Source organism: Podarcis tiliguerta (genome assembly GCF_965153285.1).
Source record: "Podarcis tiliguerta genome assembly, chromosome: 2".
Lineage (NCBI taxonomy): Eukaryota > Metazoa > Chordata > Lepidosauria > Squamata > Lacertidae > Podarcis > Podarcis tiliguerta.
Window position 1 is genome coordinate 33,307,613 of NC_139535.1, and position 20,595 is coordinate 33,328,207.

Here is a 20,595-nt window from a genome sequence, read left to right on the forward strand (position 1 = left end):
AGGGGCTCATCCCTGTGGACACATGCTCCGCATTGTTGTAGGCAAATTCTGCCAGCGCCAGCTTTTCGACCCAATCATTCCCTCTGTCATTGACATAACACCTCAGATATTGTTGGAGGATGCCATTTGCTCTTTCCGCCTGCCCGTTGGTTTCACGATGCCGGGCCGTCGAAAAATTGACCTCCACTTGCAGCAAGCTCATGAGCTTCCTCCAGAACCTGGAAGTAAATTGTTTCCCGCGGTCCGAGACAACCCTCAAGGGGGCGCCATGCAGCCGGAAGATGTGTTCTACAAACAACTTCGCTGTTTCTTCCGCTGTGACTGCATGTGAACATGCTACAAAGTGGCACATCTTAGTTAACAGATCCACTACTACCATGATGGCCGTCTTCCCTTTGGATTTGGGCAGATCCGTCATAAAATCTATTGATACCGCCTCCCAAGGCCGTTCTGGCGTGGGTAGTGGTTCCAATAACCCTGCCGGCGCCCTTCTTTCCCCCTTGGCCCTCTGGCATTGGTCACACCCTCTTACATACTCCTTTACATCTTCCCTCACCTTGGGCCACCAAAACTCCCTGGTGACCATCCACATGGTCTTGTGTTGTCCAAAATGTCCCGCCGTGGGACTATCATGCAACTGCTTGAGTACCCTCCCTCTCAATTCACCTTCTGGTATATACAGTGCCCCTTTGTAATACAATGCCCCATTTCTTTCTTCAAAACCCTCCGGGCTCTCACCCTCTCCCCTGAGGCCTCTGAGCTTATTTTGGGCATATTCGTCAGTTTCCGTTTCTTCTACCAGCTCTCGTCTCCCCACCAGCACCGCCCCACACACCCAGCGGTCCTCAGGAATGACATGTCTTTCTTCGCTTGCCCCCTCCCCTTCCAGGTACTCTGGTTTGCGTGAGAGAGCGTCCGCCCTGACGTTCTCTGGGCCTGGTACATAACAAATCTCGAAGTGGAATTTGGAAAATTCCTGTGCCCATCTCACTTGTCGTTGGTTGAGTACTCGAGCTGTTCTCCAATACTCCAAATTCTTGTGGTCGGTGCACACTTGCACCTTGTGTTGTGCCCCAATCAATAAATGTCTCCACCTCCGGAACGCTTCGTGAATGGCAAGTAGTTCCCTGTCATACACCGTGTAGTTCCGCTCGGACTTATTCAGCTTCCTCGAGAAAAAGGCACACGGTCTCCACTCCGACGTATTTCTTCCCGGCTGAAGAAGCACAGCCCCCACCGCTCTGTCCGACGCGTCTGTCTCCACCCTCATGGGCTTCTGTAGGTCCACATGCAGAAGTTGTTCTTCCGAAGCGAAAGCCCTTTTCAGTTCTCCAAAAGCTCTCTCCGCCTCCGCCGTCCAAACAAATTTCTTCTTGCTACTGAGGCAGTCGGTGATGGGCGCCGTCAAGTGTGCAAAATTCTTGATGAACTTCCGATAAAAGTTCCCAAACCCCAGGAATCTTTGCACATCCTTCTTGGTTTTCGGTGTCTTCCATTCCAGCACCGCCTGGACCTTGCCTGGATCCATGGCCAATCCTTGGTCTGACAGGCGGTACCCCAGGAATTCCACCTCCTTGGCATGAAACTGGCACTTCTCCAGTTTCACCCACAGCTGATTGGCTTGCAGCCGGCCCAACACTTCTCTCACGTCCCTCACATGCTGCTCTTCATTTTCCGAATACACCAACACGTCATCCAAAAAGGCCACACAATTCTTGTAGAGCAACGGCCCCAGGACGTGGTTGATAAAACTTTGAAAACATGCGGAGCCGGCTTGGAGACCGAAGGGCATTACGAGGTATTCAAATGCTCCCAAAGGGGTGAACATGGTGGTCTTCCATTCATCCCCCTTCCTTATTCGTATCAGATTATACGCCCCCCGCAGGTCCAGTTTTGTAAAAATCTTCCCCTTCCTCACCCTGGTCAGAATGTCATCAATTCGGGGCATAGGAAAGGCCAGGGGTTCCGACACGGCGTTTAGGGCCCTGAAATCCACTACAAGTCTCGGCTTATCTGTGTTTTTTTTGTCCACAAAAAACACTGGGCTGCCCCCCACCGCTCGGGACTCTCTGATGAAACCCCTCTTCAGGTTTTTGTCAATGAACTCCCTCAGCTCCTGCATCTCCCTGTCTGACATGGCGTACAGCTTGCCCACTGGGAGTTGAGCCCCAGGGAGTAGGTTGATTTGACAGTCAAAGGGTCTATGCGGCGGCAGTTTGTCCGCTTCTCTTTCGCTAAATACGTTGCTCAGATCTGCATATTGCGGAGGCACCTCCCCTTGCTTCATTACCTCCATCCCAGCTAAGGTGAGCTTGGCTCCCCCTGGATCCTTTCCCTGCTTGCAGTGTTCTAGGCAATGCGCTGACCCAAAGGAGACCACCCTCTGGTGCCAGCCCACTAGAGGATCGTGTAGCGCCAGCCAGCTCATCCCCAAAATTATGGGAGCTCCTCCCAAGGTGGCCACATTAAACGCTATCCTCTCGGTGTGCCTTGCCACCCTCATTATCATGGGGACTGTCTGTTGGTTCACTTCTCCTCCCAACAACTCTCTGCCATCAATCGTGGTTACCTGCAGGGGTTTACTTAAGGGGAGGGTTTGTATCTGGTGCTCAGCTGCGAACTCCTTACTCATGAAATTACAGGAGCTGCCTGAATCCAGCAGGGCCTTGATCTGTAGGGGGTGTCCGTTTGGCAGCTCTAGCAACACCTCTATCACTAGAGCAGGTCTGGGAGGTTCTGGTGCGGGCACTCTCACTGCTTTTGAGCCTGGCTGCTGTGCCCCGAAGGCAGCCAGGCGTTGGCTTTTACTTGCTCTGTGCTTTCCTCCTCCTCTCCCCCAACAGCTCCTGCCATGCCTTGCCATTCCTTTCTCCGTGGACAGACTCTGGCAAAGTGTCCTGGCTGTTGGCAGAGATAGCATTTCTTCCCGCCCTTTCCCTCTTTCTTCCGCCCTTCACCGATGTTTGAAACTGTGCGCGCATGCGCTGTTCCCACTTCCATCGGCTCTGCCGGCGGGAAAGGCTGCTCTGGAATGTCTGGAATGCGGAGCTCCCTCCAACGTTCTCCTTTCCCCTCCCGCTTCTCCAAAGCCCTCGCTTCCTGGCGCGCTCCTATGGCTAGCGCGGCTTTAGTCAGCTGGTCCATAGACTCTGCTCTGGGGTTCCGGGAAAGTTCATCTTTCAAGGACGAAGACAGACCTTCTTCGAAAAGCATTTGAATGGGCTCAGAAGACAAGTCCCACCCCAATCGATGAATCAACATAGTGAACTCAGTCCAGTACTCACGGACAGTCCTGTTTCCCTGTTTGCAAGCCATTAACTGCCTTCGCACCCCTCCCTGCTCAATGTCACTGGAAAACATCAGGTCCATGGCACGAAAAAACTTCATCGCGTCCTTTAGGATCTCATTATTTGCTGCCATCAAGGGTCTAACCCAGTCCTTCGCCCCTGATTCGAGATGGCTAATTACAAAAGCCACTCGCGATTCCTCATCAGGGAAGTCATCGAATTGCAGATTGAGAGCATATTGCATCTCTGTCCTAAAGGCATGGTAGTTCCTGGGGTCCCCCCCAAATTTCTGCACCAATCCTGGCATCTTTCTGTTGAGTGGGGTGGCTTTCTCCCTCCCCCTCTCTGCATCCTGAGCCCTCCTTTCTTCCAGCCTCGCCGTCTGCAAGGCAAGCTGGACTTCCAACGTCCTATACCTTTCCTCCAGGCTTGGACCTCCTCCAGCTGCCCCTCCGGTTCCTGCTGGTTCGCTCATGATGCCTCTCCCTGGCACAAGCTAGCTGTCGGTGACTTTCGGATTGCTGTGATGGGATGAAGAGCTGCTTGTGTGTAAATTGCAATCCCTCAGAGTTTGAACAGCTTCTCAAACCTCTGCCTGTGACGGAGCCCCTCCAGCATGGCTGCGTCAGTCGCTAGCAGAATCCGAAAGTGGTTGCTTTCGGAAACGTTTCCAACATAAAAGCTCCTTAACGGAAACACGTCTTCTGGCCTCTCTGCGTGACAGTTTCCGGCGAGGAACGGGTGTCCCTATAGGAGGTTCTGAGACATCCCCACTATTTTCACTGGAAGCATCTCTGAGCCATTCCTCCGACTCTCCTTCCCTTGACATTCCTGTTCGCCCCCTACTGGTTCCTTCTTCAGGTGTTACGTCTCCCTTTACCTCAGAGAGCCTTGGCACCTCCGGTGCTGCCGATGGCAGTTCCCTGACACGTGTGTTTCAATTTTTGCCGCCCCCCCCCATTTTTAGCTGTTCTTATTTGAGCTGTAAGCTACCTTGAGTCACTGTCAGGGAGAAAGACGGGATATAAATAAAACAACAACAGCACATATCACTTTAATTCATAATGTTGGCTTTTATATATTTGTGTAGCTCTGTTTTTGGGAAACTTGAGTCCTGATTTGGTTTTGGGATGGTTGTGGTGTTTTTTTTTTGAAAAGTACAGTGGTACCTCGGGTTACATACGCTTCAGGTTACACACGCTTCAGGTTACAGACTCTGCTAACCCAGAAATATTACCTCAGGCTAAGAACTTTGCTTCAGGATGAGAACAGAAATCATGCTCTGGTGGCGCGGCGGCAGCAGGAGGCCCCATTAGCTAAAGTGGTGCTTCAGGTTAAGAACAGTTTCAGGTTACGAACGGACCTCTGGAATGAATTAAGTACTTAAACCGAGTTACCACTATATAAGTAAAGCTAGATGGTTTTAAAACTAGCATTCAGCAAAGGGCTGACCTTTTAGACTTCCACAGTATTTTTCCTCCCTAAAACTCTGTTCTTTCCAAGCTTCACCACTGCCCTGCTCTCCAAGCAGTCTTCATAAAATACTTTTGTTTGTTTGTTTATATGTTTGTTTACTAAAGCAAGCAGTTGGTCACGCAGTTTCCCATCCTTGCTTATCAGCATTCTTTTTTTCTTTGCAGCATGCTGCAGATTTGGAGAAGAAGCAGAACGAGACCGAGAATAGGAAGCTGCTTGGGACGGTTATCCAATATGGCAATGTTATTCAGGTATGCTGCAGCTGTGTTTTAAGAAGTCTCCGTGAACCTGGCACCCATAATTCTATGCAGCTGTATATGCCACACAGACTGGCTTGAATTGACATGAAGTTGCAACTTTATTGTTTTGCAAGCAGAGGTGCACAAGCATCATAGCCTTTCTTTGACTCACAAGAGGTTGTGCTTTAGTGACACTTGTTGCCTTGTGTTGTCACAGCCCTTTGGGCCTTGCACTTTTTATCCATATATATGTAGGTATTCTTCTAAGGGGTTAATGTGGTGCAGCACCTAGAGTGATGGGTTTGAATATGAGAGACGCAGGTTAAAATCCCAATAAGTACCGTATTTTTCCATGCAGATTTTTCCCTTATATGATGTTTTTTATGATAAAAAAATGCTAAAAGCTTAACAACTCTGGGCAATCTCCCCCCATTTCCTTAAGTTGGGTTCCCAAAAATAGGGGTCGGCTTATACACAGGGGCGTGTTATACACGAAAAAATATGGTATTTGGAGGGTGTTAGATTGGTTGCTAGCTTTTGTGGCCTAGGCATCTTTGTAGCCTTTAGCATTTTCCTAAAGCTGATACAAGGGTATATGCAGTAATAGCTGTAAGGTATTTATAAATATACTGAGTGAACATTTAATGCTCTTTATAGCACCCTATATAGCTCTTAATTATATTGGTATTCTACAGATTTTTACTCCATAGTGAGCAGTATTCCTTCAACTATGGAGAATTTTTTGTGTAGGAGGTTTCAGCTTTTAGCTTGACCACTCCATGTAAGAAATGTCTTGGGATAATTTTAAGGGGGTCTTAAAAACTGAATTGTCTTCTGCTTTCAACCTCAGTATGAAGGTACAGTATGTGAAAGCATTAAGGAACGAAAGGAATTTTCTCATCGTTCCTATGAAAACTTTTGACTATTGTAGTCAGTGGGATAAAAGTTTTGTTTTGTTTTTGTTTTAATTGTGTTTGTGGTGCCCTTCCTCCTCTTTCCCCCTTTTTTTCTTTTTAACTTCTAGCTTTTGCACTTGAAAAGCAACAAATACTTGACGGTAAATAAGAGACTTCCAGCTCTGCTAGAGAAGAATGCTATGAGGGTGACTCTGGATGAGGCTGGCAATGAAGGGTCCTGGTTTTACATACAGCCATTCTACAAACTGCGTTCCATAGGAGATAGCGTAAGTTTACAGGATTGTCAGAGAAAACGGTGTGCGGTGCAATATATTGCAAAGCTGTTTCATCAGTAGCTTACTTTCTTGTGATTAATTAAATGCACAAGAGTTTATACAGTATACATGTCTCTTTTTCCTGGACTGAAGAGAGTGGGAGGTGAATTGCTATGGCAACAAATGTTTTGGAAACAAGGGACATTTTTTAAAGACTGGAACAGTAGCCATCTAAATCTCCACTTACTTCAAATGGTTATGAAAACACTTAAGTTATTTTGTTGATGTATTAATTTGTTCTTAAGCTAAAATATAGCAATGCACCAAGCATTTAGCTCCCCGATCATAAAACGATTGGGAACTTTTTAAAAAAAATACTTTCATTGCAGCAAAAACTGGGGGGGCAGCATCCATGAAAGTTGTGTGCCAAAATGAGCATTAGGTGACATCCTTTGTTGTCTGCCCATCTGCACAACAGAAATCTACTTGTGCAACTGGATTTCTTGTTCCCCTTTTCTCCCTCCAGCCCCCTGGGCACCCGCCAAAATCTGCTCCAAATAATTTCCTAATCCTCTGGAGCATAATATGGAGGCACTTGTGTGGCTGCATGGGGAGAAGAGAGGAAGGAGAAACCCTGTTGGATCTCACCCATTCACTTTAAGGTGCCATGGTAGTCTCCATTGCTTTTTCTGTAACAGTTTAGCATGTCTGCCCCTCAGTTACATGGGGCTAGTATTGTTTATTCCTTTAAAAGTTGTATATATCCCCTTCAGTAGAGCTGAATATGTAATAGTTTGTGCATTTTAAGAATGAAAATATTAAAATGCATTTCAAAGCCTGGGGGAATAAAAATCCATTTGCCTCTAACAATATGTGTCAGACACGTCTCTCTAGGGAAGGAAATCGACCTACGGTGCCTTCCCTGAGAATGTGCACCCTCTGGTCACTGCACACCTTATCTCAGGCAGGTTGGCAGTGGTAGGCATTCCTTTAAGAACCTGCGTCCTAAGTGATATATTGTCCTAAGTGATATATTGAATTGTGTTTGGAAATGGACCTGAAGGTTCTTTTAATACTATTGAGATGCAATCTCTAATCCAGGACTGATTTGTGAGAATGTATTTTGCTTTGATTAAACATTCCAAATAGTCTTCAAAGACAGCCTAACATAGTATATTAGGCAAAACCTGATGTTACTAGAACATACTGGCTAGGCTGCCTTTGTCCAATAGAGGCTACAACTGGCACGTCAACCTAATCTGAAGAAAGGCAGAGAAAAACCTAGGCCACTTTGGATACAACTGAATCTAGGAGTACCCCCAAAATACTAGCTCTTTGAGGGAGAATTCTCTCTCTCTCTCTCCAGATAACTTTCCCACAAAAACTCAGGGCTGAGTTTCAGTTTATTGGCCTTCATCCAGTCCATTGCTGATTCCAGGCTTTTGTTGGGAATCTTTAACACGGCGCATTATAATTTTTTCCATGACCTTGATTTTCCACATAGGTGATTCCACATAGGAAGATGTAGGACTGAGACGTTTTTAATATGTTTTGTTTTGCTTTATGGAAATAACATGAAAGACATGGCAACTCCAGTATACCCTTTCTTGATAGGGATGGTAGATAATTGCGTACTGTAGCTGCGAGATTCTGAAGCTGATGAAGTTTCGATGCACCTCATCTGCCCCTGTTTGGCCAAAGCACTTTAAATAGCTAGTTTTCAGCAGAGGCTCCAGATTATATTGCTGTACGTATTTTTGTGAGAGTGATTTAAGTGTAGCTTTATTGAGGATATGAACCCTCTTCAGGCATTATTTAAATGTGTTTGTTAACACGTGAGGAAGAGCAGCAGGGACACGTGCATAGCCTTTACACTTGGTTGCCATTTCTGTCACCTTCCAAATTATGGAAGGCGACAATATGGCAGGGAGAGCCTCCTGTCTTCATGGAGACTCCCTGTACCTGTTAGACCTCTGATTGTTCAGAGTTCCGAAGTCCCCTGGAACCTACAAGAGCCAGTGTGGTGTAGTGGTTAAGAGCGGTAGTCTTGTAATCTGGGGAACCGGGTTCGCATCTCCGCTCCTCCACATGCAGCTGCTGGGTGACCTTGGGCCAGTCACACTTCTTTGAAGTCTCTCAGCCCCACTCACCTCACAGAGTGTTTGTTGTGGGGGAGGAAGGGAAAGGAGAATGTTAGCCGCTTTGAGACTCCTGAAGGGGAGTGAAAGGCGGGATATCAAATCCAAAAACTCAAACTCTACAAAAGGTTTCCTGCTTCAGGCAGCTGCCTTCCATGAATGACTTGATAAGCAGCAAACTGTAATGATGGCGGTGGTGGAGCTGGTACTTTCCATCCTTGCTGTCTCCCACCCTCCCATGTGTGCGAACGCTTTAAAGTAATGTCTCAGTACTGCTGTGGAAATACTGCTCAGGAGTCGAGGGCTTGATTTAAAATGCAATAAGCATTCTTATTTTTAAAGAGAGGTTTCCGTGACTCATGATAACATGCACTAGCGAAGGCGGGTGGCATCGCTGAAGTAAACTATTGTTCGCTATTTTGCGTTTTTGGTTAAACTTTTTGATGTTGTTGAGTCATGTCTGTGAGAGAGATGATAGAATATTTTAATCTCTGCACTATCGTGGATGGAAAAAGACTCACTTTGTCAACTTTCAGATTAACCTCGAAGTATGAATGCTGGTGGAAGGAGCACTAGAAAAACTGTGCCTCTGTCTTGAGTTCCATTGCTTGATGGTCAAACAGTCCATCCGGAACTTTGTTTTTCAAAGTTTCCACAAGGCAGAACTGAGCAGCAGCTGGTTGTTGTATTTGCAGAGATCATGGCTCAACCATTCTGTGTTTCTTTTTCCCCCAAGAGGCAAAAGCGCAACCTGAAACCTTCATGTGCACCTGAAAGTGCCTCATTTGAATGTCTGCTAACTCATCCCACACTCCATCTTAAAACTTAACAAGATATGGATATGGAGGACTTGACAAACACCAATTGTTGTTCTCTCTGCCCTACCTGTTTTGTGTGTGTGTGTTTTAAATAAAACCATCTAGCCTGAAGAAGAGTTCTGGGAAACTCAAAAGCTCACACACTTTTTCATGACATTTTGGTTGGCTTAATAATGGTATTACTCTGAAATGAACTTGTAGAAATATTCTTTTTATTATTCATATTATTTTTTTGGATTTTTATCCTGCCCTTCCTCTTGAATGGGACAAAGGGTGGCAAACAATAAAACCAATACAACAACATAAATGGGGGACCACAACCAAGAAGGCCCTGTCATGTGTCAGTGTCAGCCATTCAGCAGCACCACTAACAGTGGGCTTCCTTCAGAAGGTGACATTTTAGGATGCTACTTGGGTTATCAGGCTATTTATGGGTTTGTACTCTAGCACTAACACTCTTTAATTGGGCCCTGAAGCTCACTGGTAGGCGGTGCAGCACTTTCAGGACCAATGACACACAGCCCCATTGAACTGTGCCATGCATCAGCCTGACAGCCTCATTCTGAATCTGGCTAATTCAAGCTAATTCAAGGGCAGCCCACAAAGAGAACATCGCAGTAGCACAAACAGGAGGTCACTAGAATTATAGGGGCAACACTGTACCTTTACTTTTTTGTTTTTCAGGTCGTCATAGGGGACAAGGTGGTATTGAATCCTGTTAATGCTGGCCAGCCTCTGCACGCCAGTAGTCACCAGCTAGTAGACAATCCTGGCTGTAATGAGGTAAGTTAAAACAAAATATCCAAGCGAATAAAAAATTGTTGGACTATAAACTGGTTTGCAGATTAACTGGAGTGGTTTTTTAAAGCTGCAAATAAAGAGTATAAATGAGATGTTTCAACACTTACATTAATAGTAATACTACATTAATAGTAATATTGCTATGACACATTTTTCATCTGTAGCTCAGTTAGCTTTACTAAAGATGTTATTGAAGGACAGAGCCTTGAATTGACCAATAACAGCAAAATTCCCAACTTGCTTATGCAGAAGTAAGTTTGCTAAATTCAAGAAACCTACCCATGTCTTATCAGAAGTAAGTTATAGTGATTTCAATGGAACTTACTCCTAGGGAAGTTGGGTTAAGCTTACCTGGAGGCAAGCCCTATTGAATTCAACTTGGATCTACTTCTGATTAGATATGAGTAGGATTGCACTGTAAGTCTTTTCGAATTCTGAAAACTGAAAACTTCTGCATAAGCATGCTGTAAATTTGGCTGAGCAGCTACATTCAAGTTGTTCAGAATCATAGCCTCAGTAAGGTTGTTCAACTAAGCTTTGTTGTCTGTTTCTCTCCCTGTCTCCTAAACTGTAAAGATTCCCTTTACAGCTCCCACACTTAACTATGCTGCATGATTGAAATTAGCTTTGGAGTGTTTACGCTTTCACCAGAAATTCCATTCATTAGACATCTCTCATTAGATAAAATGTAAAGAAATATACAATAATAAGAGTACATTCATCTGTAAAAAAAGAATATACAACGGGATAGACAGGAAGTCCAAAGTGTTGGTACATATATGATTTTGGAATCGTTTTTTGTCCTTGTTTCTTTTCTTTAGGTATATAAGCTTTGTATATAAACTTTGTATACATGCTGAAAATTATAATAAGCCTTGTGATGTAATATGATAATGTTTACTGATGTAACATAAGAACGTTAATATATAAATAAAACTGAAAAAAAGACAGCTCTCACCATGGTTAGCAAGCCCTCAATGAGAGAAATTCCTAGTTAGCATCAGTCATGGTTTCCATTACCTTTCCAAATGTTTCATGCACACTGCCACTTGCCTTGCAAAATTTATATCACCTATGAAGCTTGTGTGTGTGTTGTTTTTTTAAAAAAGGCAACAGCTGAACAAAAGTATTTCATAACAATTCATGTGTCTGCATGTTTCTGTTTTAATTGCTTATGCCTGCTTTTGTTACAGGTGAACTCTGTGAACTGCAACACAAGTTGGAAAATAGTCCTCTTTATGAAATGGAGTGATAACAAAGACGATATCTTGAAAGGGGTAAGATGAACAATGCGCCTCCTTGCTAGGTTTTAAATTTAAAAAGTATTTGTTGAGCTTCCTACCCATTTGCTTTCTCATTGCCTTTGCAGGGAGATGTGGTGCGGTTGTTTCATGCAGAGCAGGAAAAATTTCTGACTTGTGATGAGCACAGAAAGAAGCAGCACGTCTTCCTGAGAACCACTGGGAGACAGTCAGCTACTTCTGCAACTAGCTCAAAAGCTCTGTGGGAAGTTGAGGTAAAGATGGGAATAGAGATTTCTGAATAGGTTTGTTGTGAGTATTGCCTTTATTTAAAACCTAGATGGAAAGCTCCACATACACCAAAGCTTGTTGCGCTTCCCATCCTATATTTTTTCCTCTACCTGGAAACACTGTTTAGATTTCAAAAACAGCAACATGTTCTCAAGGACAGGTTATTAACTGGATTGGATACCTGGCCACCTGGTGTTGTGCCTGGAAAGCTAGTGAACACTTTAGGAGAGCTTTTCCCCTCACCCTTGTCTCACCTGATTTCTGTTACACATTTCAGGTTGGCTTGATGTTCAAGCAGTAGGCTGGTGTTTAAACTTCCTTTCCACCTGCCAGAGTGGCATTTCAGAGCAGCACCTGCAGACCAGGTTAGAGGGTGCTAAAAACAAGCCCTCTAAACTGTTGAGGCTAGGAGGATGTTGTGTCTTGACCAATTATGTCAAAGAGAACAACAACTACCAGACTTTAGAAAACATCTGAAGGCAGCCCTATTTAGGGAAGCTTTTAATGTCGGATGCATTACTGTGTTTTGATATTTTGTTGGGGGCCGCCCAGAGTGGCTGGGGAGGCCCAGCCAGATGGGTGGGGTATAAATAATAAAATTATTTTATTATTATTATTATTATTATTAGTAGTAGTAGTAGTAGTAGTAGTATTAATCACAGCACCATTTTGCCTGCACAACATTTATTGTGGCACCAATAAATGCACAGTATACATCTCCACAAACAAATACATCCTCAAATATGGATGTTACATTATCTCTCAGCGAGGAGTCCAGGCACCAAAGACAACCCTTTCCTCCAGAACTCAGTCCATTTCACCTGTGGTCATAGAACCACTCCTTCCTGCTCTCACTCAAGGCAGCTATCCACCAACACCAAGCCATTCTTTTTACATTCACTGGTGCCAATGTTCTTTCAGCGTAGCATTGCTACCCATCATAGGAAAATGCACTATCCCAAACATGTTGAGATAACCAAGCACTCTTTACCTGAAACCTCTGGAAATATATTTGGTCATAGCTGTTTAGACAACTTTTTTCTTGTTGATCGTCCCCCTTCTCTTCCTCCTATCTATTATCTTTGGCCCATTCTCTTGATTACCCTCTTAAGGACAAATGAGAGGTGGTTTCTGGAAGGGCATCTCTTCTTATTGCTTTACAGGTAGTACAACATGACCCTTGTCGAGGTGGTGCGGGATATTGGAATAGCCTTTTTCGGTTCAAACATCTTGCCACTGGACACTACTTGGCTGCAGAGGTCAGTATCCCGAGAACCTTTTCCTTACGTGCTGCCTTCCTCCTTTGTTTTATAGGTACTGTTACTCAGGATAAGTACTGTGTAACTAAATTGAGACTTGGAAAGAATATCTTAATCTGAAGGGGTCGCAAGTTAGGCAGCACCGACATTTCTTTGAATTAAGCTTGAAACAAACACTAAACTCTCTCCATAAGTGACTTTCTTACTATAGAGTTCTGTGGATGTACTTTAATAAAAAAGTGCCCTGAAAACCGTGATATCTTGAACTGGTTGATACAGTCACCTCAAAAAAGATGTTGTAGAGTTAGAAAAGGGCAGCCAAAATAATCAAGGGGGTGGAGCTATTCCGCTATGAGGAAAAGTTGCTGCCTTTGGGACTTTTCAGTTTAGAGAAAAGACGCGTGAGAGGTACCATAATACAAGTTTATAAAATGATGCATTGCATGGAAAGTGGATACAGAAAAGTTTTTCTCCCTCTCACTAAAACTCATGGGCGTCCGATGAAGGCTGAATGTTGGAAGACTCAGGACAGATAAAAGGAAGTTCTTCACACAGCACATAGTTAGTCAACGGAACGCTATCCAACGGAAGGCAGCCATGGGCCACCAACTTGGATGGCTTTAAAAGAGGATTAGACAAATTGATGGAGCCACAAGGCTAGTGACAGTCACAACGGCTGTGTTCTACCTCCACTGTCAGAGGCAATCTGCCTTTGAATACCACTTGCTCGGAATCACAAGTGGACAGACAGCTGTTGTATTCTTGTCCAGCTTGCAGGTTTCTCACGTGCATCTGGTTTGCCACTGTTAGAGCAGGATCCTGGACTTAGATGGGTCATTGGACTGATCCAGGAAGCTCTTCCTATGTCCTGCACAAATTTGCTCATATTAAAGAGCTGAGCCAGCACACTACATTGATGGGTTTTTCTTTTTTCTTTTGCTTTAGCCTTACAGTTGCTTAGCTTGCTTTTGTGAGTGGCTGGCCATAGCACGGCTATGATAGCATTTTATGAATTTATTTATGCTCCAGAATAAAATTCATTGTGTACTGTGTTACAGATTTTGGGTGGGAGGAAAGCTAGTTGTTGTTTTGACCTGCTTGTGATTCTCTTCCATCAGGTAAATCCTGACTATGTGGAAGATTACCAGGAATGTCAGTCCTCAGTAAGTATAGGCAAGAGTATCCTCTTGCCTCTAATCAAGGGGTGCTGACCAGTGCTCAAATTATTGGGGGAGTGGAAGTTAAGGGGGCCCTTAATGAAATCCACAAACTCAACCCCTGCCTACCCCCCAAATGTTAGCTAAATTATGCCCCTGATATGCTTCTAGAGTTTCTAAAGTAAGTCTCTAAGGGGGCAGCACAAAAAAATAAGGGGGCTAAGCCCCGCCTGCCCCCTGTAATTTGAGCACTGGTGTTGACACAGGCCCTGGTATGATTGGCAAGCATGTAGACAAATCAAAGCTTACTGTGCAATCCTAACCATGTCTACTCAGAAGTAAGTCCTATTTAATTCAGTGGGGCTTACTCACTAAGCAGGGTTAGTATTGCAGCTTTTTGTTAACCTCTTAACTGATGAAGTATTTAACGTGGCGTTTTCCACTGCCGTCTCCAGTGATACGGGGCTGTGGTAATCTTTAGTTACCTAGGTAAGATACCTAGCTAAACAAATCTGCTATCCTTCTGCCTGCTGTATTCTCACCTTTATTTATCCAAGCATGTTATAAAGCCCTTCTTACACCTTGGTTAGAACAGTGTTTCTCTACCTTAGAAACAGGGAAACTATATCCCTCCATTGAAATTGTAGTCACTCTCCACTCTTGCTTGTAATAAATGATGTGTCTGTTGATAAGTTTCCAGAACAGTGAGCAAGCATTTTCTGTGCTGCATGACCAGAAAAAAACAAGGAGCTGAATGTTCCCCACTCCTGATTTAGTCTTTCGGAAGTATGGTATATGCAGATGCTGATTGTCCTCCAGACTGTAGGAGGTTGAAGGTCATGTCTCCAATGTACGGATAATAGTGGGATGTGTGTGTGTCAGCATTTGAATATGCCAAGCTAGCTGTTGCAGTTTGGAATGTTTATGTGGTGCAGGGAGCACATTGTGTGCGAATAGTAGAGATGAAACTGCAGATCTTTGTCCGTGAATTGAGCAGCAGCATTTTCACAGGGTTCTAAGCACTTGGAAGCGAGATGCTGTAATTTAAGGACCTCAGTGTGTGTGTGTGTGTGTGTGTGTGTGTGTAGAAAGAGAGACAGAGTAAGTATATGTATAGATACAGGAAATTGTATCCCATCTCCTGATTGAGGATATTGTGTAGGACAGTGGGAGTGTCAGTAACCAGAAGGACATGATTTCAGTGCTAAATTAAGGAGACTTGTTCAGCTCTTTCAGAAACTATTAAAAGGTTTCTAATGGTGGTTTGTGCACAGCAAATCACAGAGGTGGGTATTCTGTGCTGTTCATTCAGCGCTGCTCATTTACTGGCTGAAGGGATACATCAACAGAATGGGGGATGGAGGTGGTTTTAAGAGATCCCTCCCTGCAGCCCCCTCCCCCTGCATTTAGGACCTTCCAGAGCAGATTTAGAGGGTTGGGGAGCCTTTAGGAGGCAGCACCGAAGATTAGCTCCGCCCCCTGTACTAATGACAGTTTCCTTCCTGGCAAACAGCATTGGATTACCACCCCAGGCCCCAAACAAGACTCTCTCCTATTTAGAGTTGTGAACTCTTGGCGAGGGCAGGGGGAATTTGGAAAAGCCCTTAAGGACACTTATCAAAAAATTGTAACTTCTGGGGGGAAAAAGACTGAGGAAGTTCAATAACATGTTAGTTTCGTTACAAGGTTGCTGATTTCGGATAATTTTTTCAAAAGAAATTTTGGGGTTTTCCCCTTTCTGTTTCTACATGCTAATGCTGTGAGAGATGCTTGTTGCTCATAGCTATTTCCAGAATTTTATCATGCTTTGCCTTCTGCAATAACACAGAACTTGGGGGACAAGAGGAGAAGTGGGGATGGGAATGCAACTATAAGCAGCAATTGTAAGCTGTTTTTGAACTGTTTTAAACACTCTGCTTTAATTGCTGTAACTTGCCCGGGGACTTTGCATGAAGGGTGGGTAAGTCATCACTGCAATCATCATTAATATGTCAAACTCAAATTCTATTTACCACTTAATGTCCTGGAATGCATGATATAGGCTGTCACACAAAATAATGCTGTTCATATATTTTTTATATGGTTATGAAGAAGGGTCCTGCTGAGTGTTCAAAACACACTTGAAGCGCCCTAGCCCTGAACCTAAATATTAGTGAAGGGGGGGAGGAATTAAAGTAGTTCACTCTTTTCTTTGCTTCCACCCAAAACCCTTTCCCCACTTTATAGCTGTGTTAAACAGGGTAAAGGTAAAGGGACCCCTGACCATTAGGTCCAGTCGCGGATGACTCTGGGGTTGCGGCGCTCATCTTGCTTTATTGGCCGAGGGAGCCGGCGTACAGCTTCCGGGTCATGTGGCCAGCATGACTAAGCCGCTTCTGGCAAACCAGAGCAGCGCAGGGAAATGCCGTTTACCTTCCTGCCGGAGCGGTACCTATTTATCTACTTGCACTTTGACATGTTTTCGAACTGCTTGGTTGGCAGGAGTTAAACAGGGTAGATTCAGTCAATTCACCAAAGTGGTGCTGATCCAACTTGCATCCATCTAAATATAGAACCCAGCTGCTTTTCCTTGCAGCCAGCATCCCCACCGTCATCAACATGTCTAATTTCCAACATTCCCCTGTCAGCTTACAATCCGACAATGCTAATTGAAGTTGAAATCAATCTGTAAAGCAGACAATGAAAGAACTGCTGAGAATAGTGCTAACAAGTGAAGCAAGTCTATTTCATCCCTTTTGCTGAGAGTCAATCTGCCTTCAGCCATTCCATTCAGGCTGCATCCCCACTGGTTGTTACAAAAAATGTATCTAAAAATAACCAGCTTCCTTAACTTACCCTTTTCTTCCTCCCTCCACAATACATTTTCCTTGTGTGTGTTTTATTTTAGATTGTAGGCCTGAGAACAGGGAGCTTTTTTTATTACTTTTGTAATAAAATCTGGGAGCCCTTTTGGTTAGAGTGGTAGAAATGCTTCAAATAAGAAAGCAGAACAATGGAAGCTGGAAGAGGGCTAAAGTACTTAGGTTCAGGAGAAGGAGGCTGTTGCAGCATGGTCCTTTTAATGAGAAGAACTAGCTTATTGAGGTTCAGAGATTGCTGCCTTATATGCTCAGAGCCAATGGCTGCCAGTTTCCTCATTTTCTTTTTTCTTTTGTAGCTTCAACACATTTTGCCTGCACTACAATCTGTAGGAAATGCTAAGTTTTTGTGGGGTCACTTTTGTGGTTGACAGATACTGTCAGAGTCTCCTTGGGAGGGAAAGAATAATTTAACAGGCCTGGTATTTTGATTTATCAGTTTATTACCTGGGTTTACTTTAAATCAAGTAAAATAGCAGGAAGCCCAGGAATGCCTAATTTAACTTATTTCTCGATTCTAGTTCTTTGATATCCCTTCTGTGTAATCAGGGATTTCATCTGGGGGCTTGTGCACTCTGAGCACGATTTCCCACTGTCCAAGGGTGAGGGGACTTTGCTAGATGGGTGTTGAGCCACTAGGGTGCACAACAGGGTTGTCCACAGTATTTACATAATGCTATGGACTTTGGGGATAGGATGAGTTGTCTTGCCAGTAACTGTGTCACAAGGAAGAACCAGTAGGTCCCCATGATTGTGGCACAGGTGGGCATGATTGTGCCCATGTGGCACTGCTGTTGTCTTGGCATAAGGGCTGCCTCGTTATCTTCTCCTCCTCTGTTACATATTACTCTAATACAGAAAACGCAACATTCCAAAAGCCTTAAGGGGAAACTCTGTGCAAATCAATAAACAACTACGTTTCTTACACACACAGAGGTTGGAGGTCTTACTAGCACTATTTCCTCTTTTCTTGCTTTTAACCACCAGATGGCGAGATTAGACCGTAAGCAAGATAAACACAGTGTGAGGCAAATTGATTTTTTCCCTTTACAACAATGTAATGGTGTGTGTAAGAGAAAAGGCGAGATGGTGTGGAGATGGTCGCTGGATACAAAAGCATATGGTAAAATAAGACATCAAGGGCTCAGTCAGTCTCTTGCGCAAAAGGCACAATTTCGTCTTTTGGAACGTAACCTGAAAGGTTAAAATTTCCCTTCAACCAAGTCAGGCTCCTTTAAGTTCTCTTTTTGAACTAGAAACACCTGGCAGTGTACTCAACAAGACATCGGGCCAAAATCTATACAGGTGATCTGTGCTGCCTCTTCTAGATCTACATTTTACTGCTCCGTCCATACACTGCAAGGGCAGTGTGGTGCCTCAACTAAATTACCTCCCCTCACTCCAAACTCCACTTTTTGTAAGGGCTGGCTTTACCTTCCTTCATCTGATTTGTTCGGTGGTTTGAATTTTGCTTTTCCTCTGCCTCCTTTCACTTACAGCGCTGCGGAGTGCTTTTTCGCTATGGTTTTCTTGCACAATGTTTCTAGTTCATTGTGAGGTGCTTTTGCAGAAGGGATTGTTCGCATTTTCTGTGGAGGAGTTGCAAGGGATTCAAGTTTGCCTCTAGGAAGATGCGTGGACGAGCCGCTTGCAGTTACTTATTTTATGTGCATGCACCCATAGAAACTGTTACTTCCTCCAAGTAAAAATTGTATGCCTTTTTGTATTTAGGGTTGCTTTCTTGTAATTCAGCTTCCTAACAATATTTATTATTAATTAATTAATTAAATTTACATATCACCTTACAGCTACAGATGTCAGGGTGGTCCAGCACCTTCATATTTATTATAAAAATTGAAGAAAAGATAATTCATTTTTTCCCCTTTGTATTCTTGGCCTTTCCAAGAACCTTCAGTTTTTTTAATTCATAAGATTTATTTTTAGTGGGGGGCAATTTTCACTATTTCCCCCCTTCTCTCTGCAGCCCTCTACACCACCTTTCATGCTCCTCCAGAGGGTCTCTCAACCCTCCAAGTAGATTTTCAGGGGGCTGCAGAGGCAATAAGGATTTCGCCCCCCAAAAAAGCCTCTCCCTACACAAGCGGAATTCAGGGGTTAAGAGGATATCAACTTGCCCTTAAAACAATGAGAACAAATATGAATTAATTGTTGGTTGCCAAAACTTGGCAGCTGTCATTTTGGTTGCCTAACTTGGGTAGAATTATCCTTTCTAGGAGACTGAGGAGCTCTGGAAAAACCTAGGCTATGTCTTGGCTTCTCAGTGACTTTGACACAACCCAGCTTGATGGTTTACTGTTGCTTCTAAGTCTTCTGCCCAGTTCTAGTTAACCCTATTAGATTGTGATGTGCCATTGAGTTCTTGTGCCTGTATCTATATTTGAAATGCTTCAGTTATAACCATGAGGTACTCTGCCTTCCAGCCTGGGCAGGCAGCTTTGCAATGTTGATTTGATTTGCAATTTCTTCCACAGCTGGATCCTGACCAGGATGCATCCAGAAGGGGCTTGCATAATACTCCAGAGAAGATGGCATACTCTTTAGTCTCTGTGCCTGAAGGAAATGATATCTCTTCCATCTTTGAGCTTGACCCCACTACTTTACGAGGGGGAGACAGCCTTGTCCCAAGGTACGATGTTATAAATGATGAAGGTGTCTGCAGCTGTTGTGAGACCACTTTAAAATGCCAGACTATTTTCTAGGCAGTCTTAGATAGCTGCGGCAGACAGTTACAAAAGGTAGCACTTTTGCAGAAACAAATTGTGACTTATTTTCCAGTGCTTCCTTGATGTGTTTATGGCTAGGAAACAGCACTCCCCCCAAATCTGGGCCAGTGAGTTGGGGGCCCGCCTCTGGAATAGCTGAGGGCTGCAGGATGAAGCATTGCAGCTGCCAGCACAATGCTGGATCTCACCTTAAAAAAAACAGTGTTATATTACACCTCTGCAACTAGCATCCTGTTTGTACCTGGGAAAGATCATTTGAAATAGTGAATCAGGCTTCATAGAAGTCATTACATACTGAATACCTTGCAATTTAAGACTTGGCTGCATTTCATATTCCAGCTGAAATAAAACCTTGCAAGTAAAAAATTAAAAGGAGATTGAAAAGGTGTTTTTATTTGAAAAGTATTGGCTTACTGAGGAGCTTAATAATATAAATAATACCTGGTTCTTTTTAGGAACTCCTATGTCAGACTTAGACATTTGTGTACAAATACCTGGGTTCACAGCACAAATATCCCCATTGATAAAGAAGAAGAAAAACCTGTGATGCTTAAAGTAAGTCATGCAATGGAATCTCATCTCTTCTGCTACCAATAAAGCTATTTCAGAGAAGACACTGATGAACACAATTCTTATTTAGGACATGATTCACACAGCATTGCTTGGGCACAACGCCAGTCCATTATTAAAATGGAATAGTAGAAGAACATAAATTAACACTTTGCATCTTAAATAAGTATCTCTTGGAAGACCTTGCAAAGGTTTTTGTGTATCAGGTACGATACTCGTGCTGAGTGCTTGTTCATTTGTCTAACGGCAAGTCCCTCTACTGCCTCAACACTTAAACCCTTATAGTAGCTAGTCTCTCACCCAATTATTTATTTCAAGCATTGGTGTACTGCTTTTCATCAGAAAAGTTAACAGTGTGGTTAACAAATCATCTTCCTTGTCCCCGCTGCTTTTTTCTGGTTTAGCACTAGAGTCAAAGGGGAAAACAGAAGTCAGATCATAGCCCATAATTAAAAAATAAAATAAAATCCAATGGATAATAGTAGAATATTCACTAAAAACAAACTGAAGAATCTGAAGCAATGAGTTTGGCTTGAACTATGATA

General features: G+C 43.7%; 1 protein-coding gene across 8 annotated transcripts in view; it reads left to right on the forward strand.

The window, feature by feature from the left end:
- ITPR1 (inositol 1,4,5-trisphosphate receptor type 1) overlaps positions 1-20,595 on the forward strand; it is a 209,085-nt gene that overhangs the window by 70,035 nt on the left and 118,455 nt on the right. For 6 of the 8 annotated variants that reach the window (XM_083424528.1, XM_083424531.1, XM_083424533.1 and 3 more), the window contains 9 exons: positions 4,928-5,014; positions 6,027-6,185; positions 9,814-9,912; positions 11,124-11,207; positions 11,300-11,446; positions 12,626-12,721; positions 13,840-13,884; positions 19,229-19,383; positions 19,936-20,035. In XM_083424528.1, the coding sequence (XP_083280654.1) occupies positions 4,928-5,014; positions 6,027-6,185; positions 9,814-9,912; positions 11,124-11,207; positions 11,300-11,446; positions 12,626-12,721; positions 13,840-13,884; positions 19,229-19,383; positions 19,936-20,035 (972 nt within the window). The remainder of the gene's footprint in view (positions 1-4,927; positions 5,015-6,026; positions 6,186-9,813; positions 9,913-11,123; positions 11,208-11,299; positions 11,447-12,625; positions 12,722-13,839; positions 13,885-19,228; positions 19,384-19,935; positions 20,036-20,595) is intronic. The other 2 variants (XM_083424530.1, XM_083424535.1) reach the window with 1 other exon arrangement.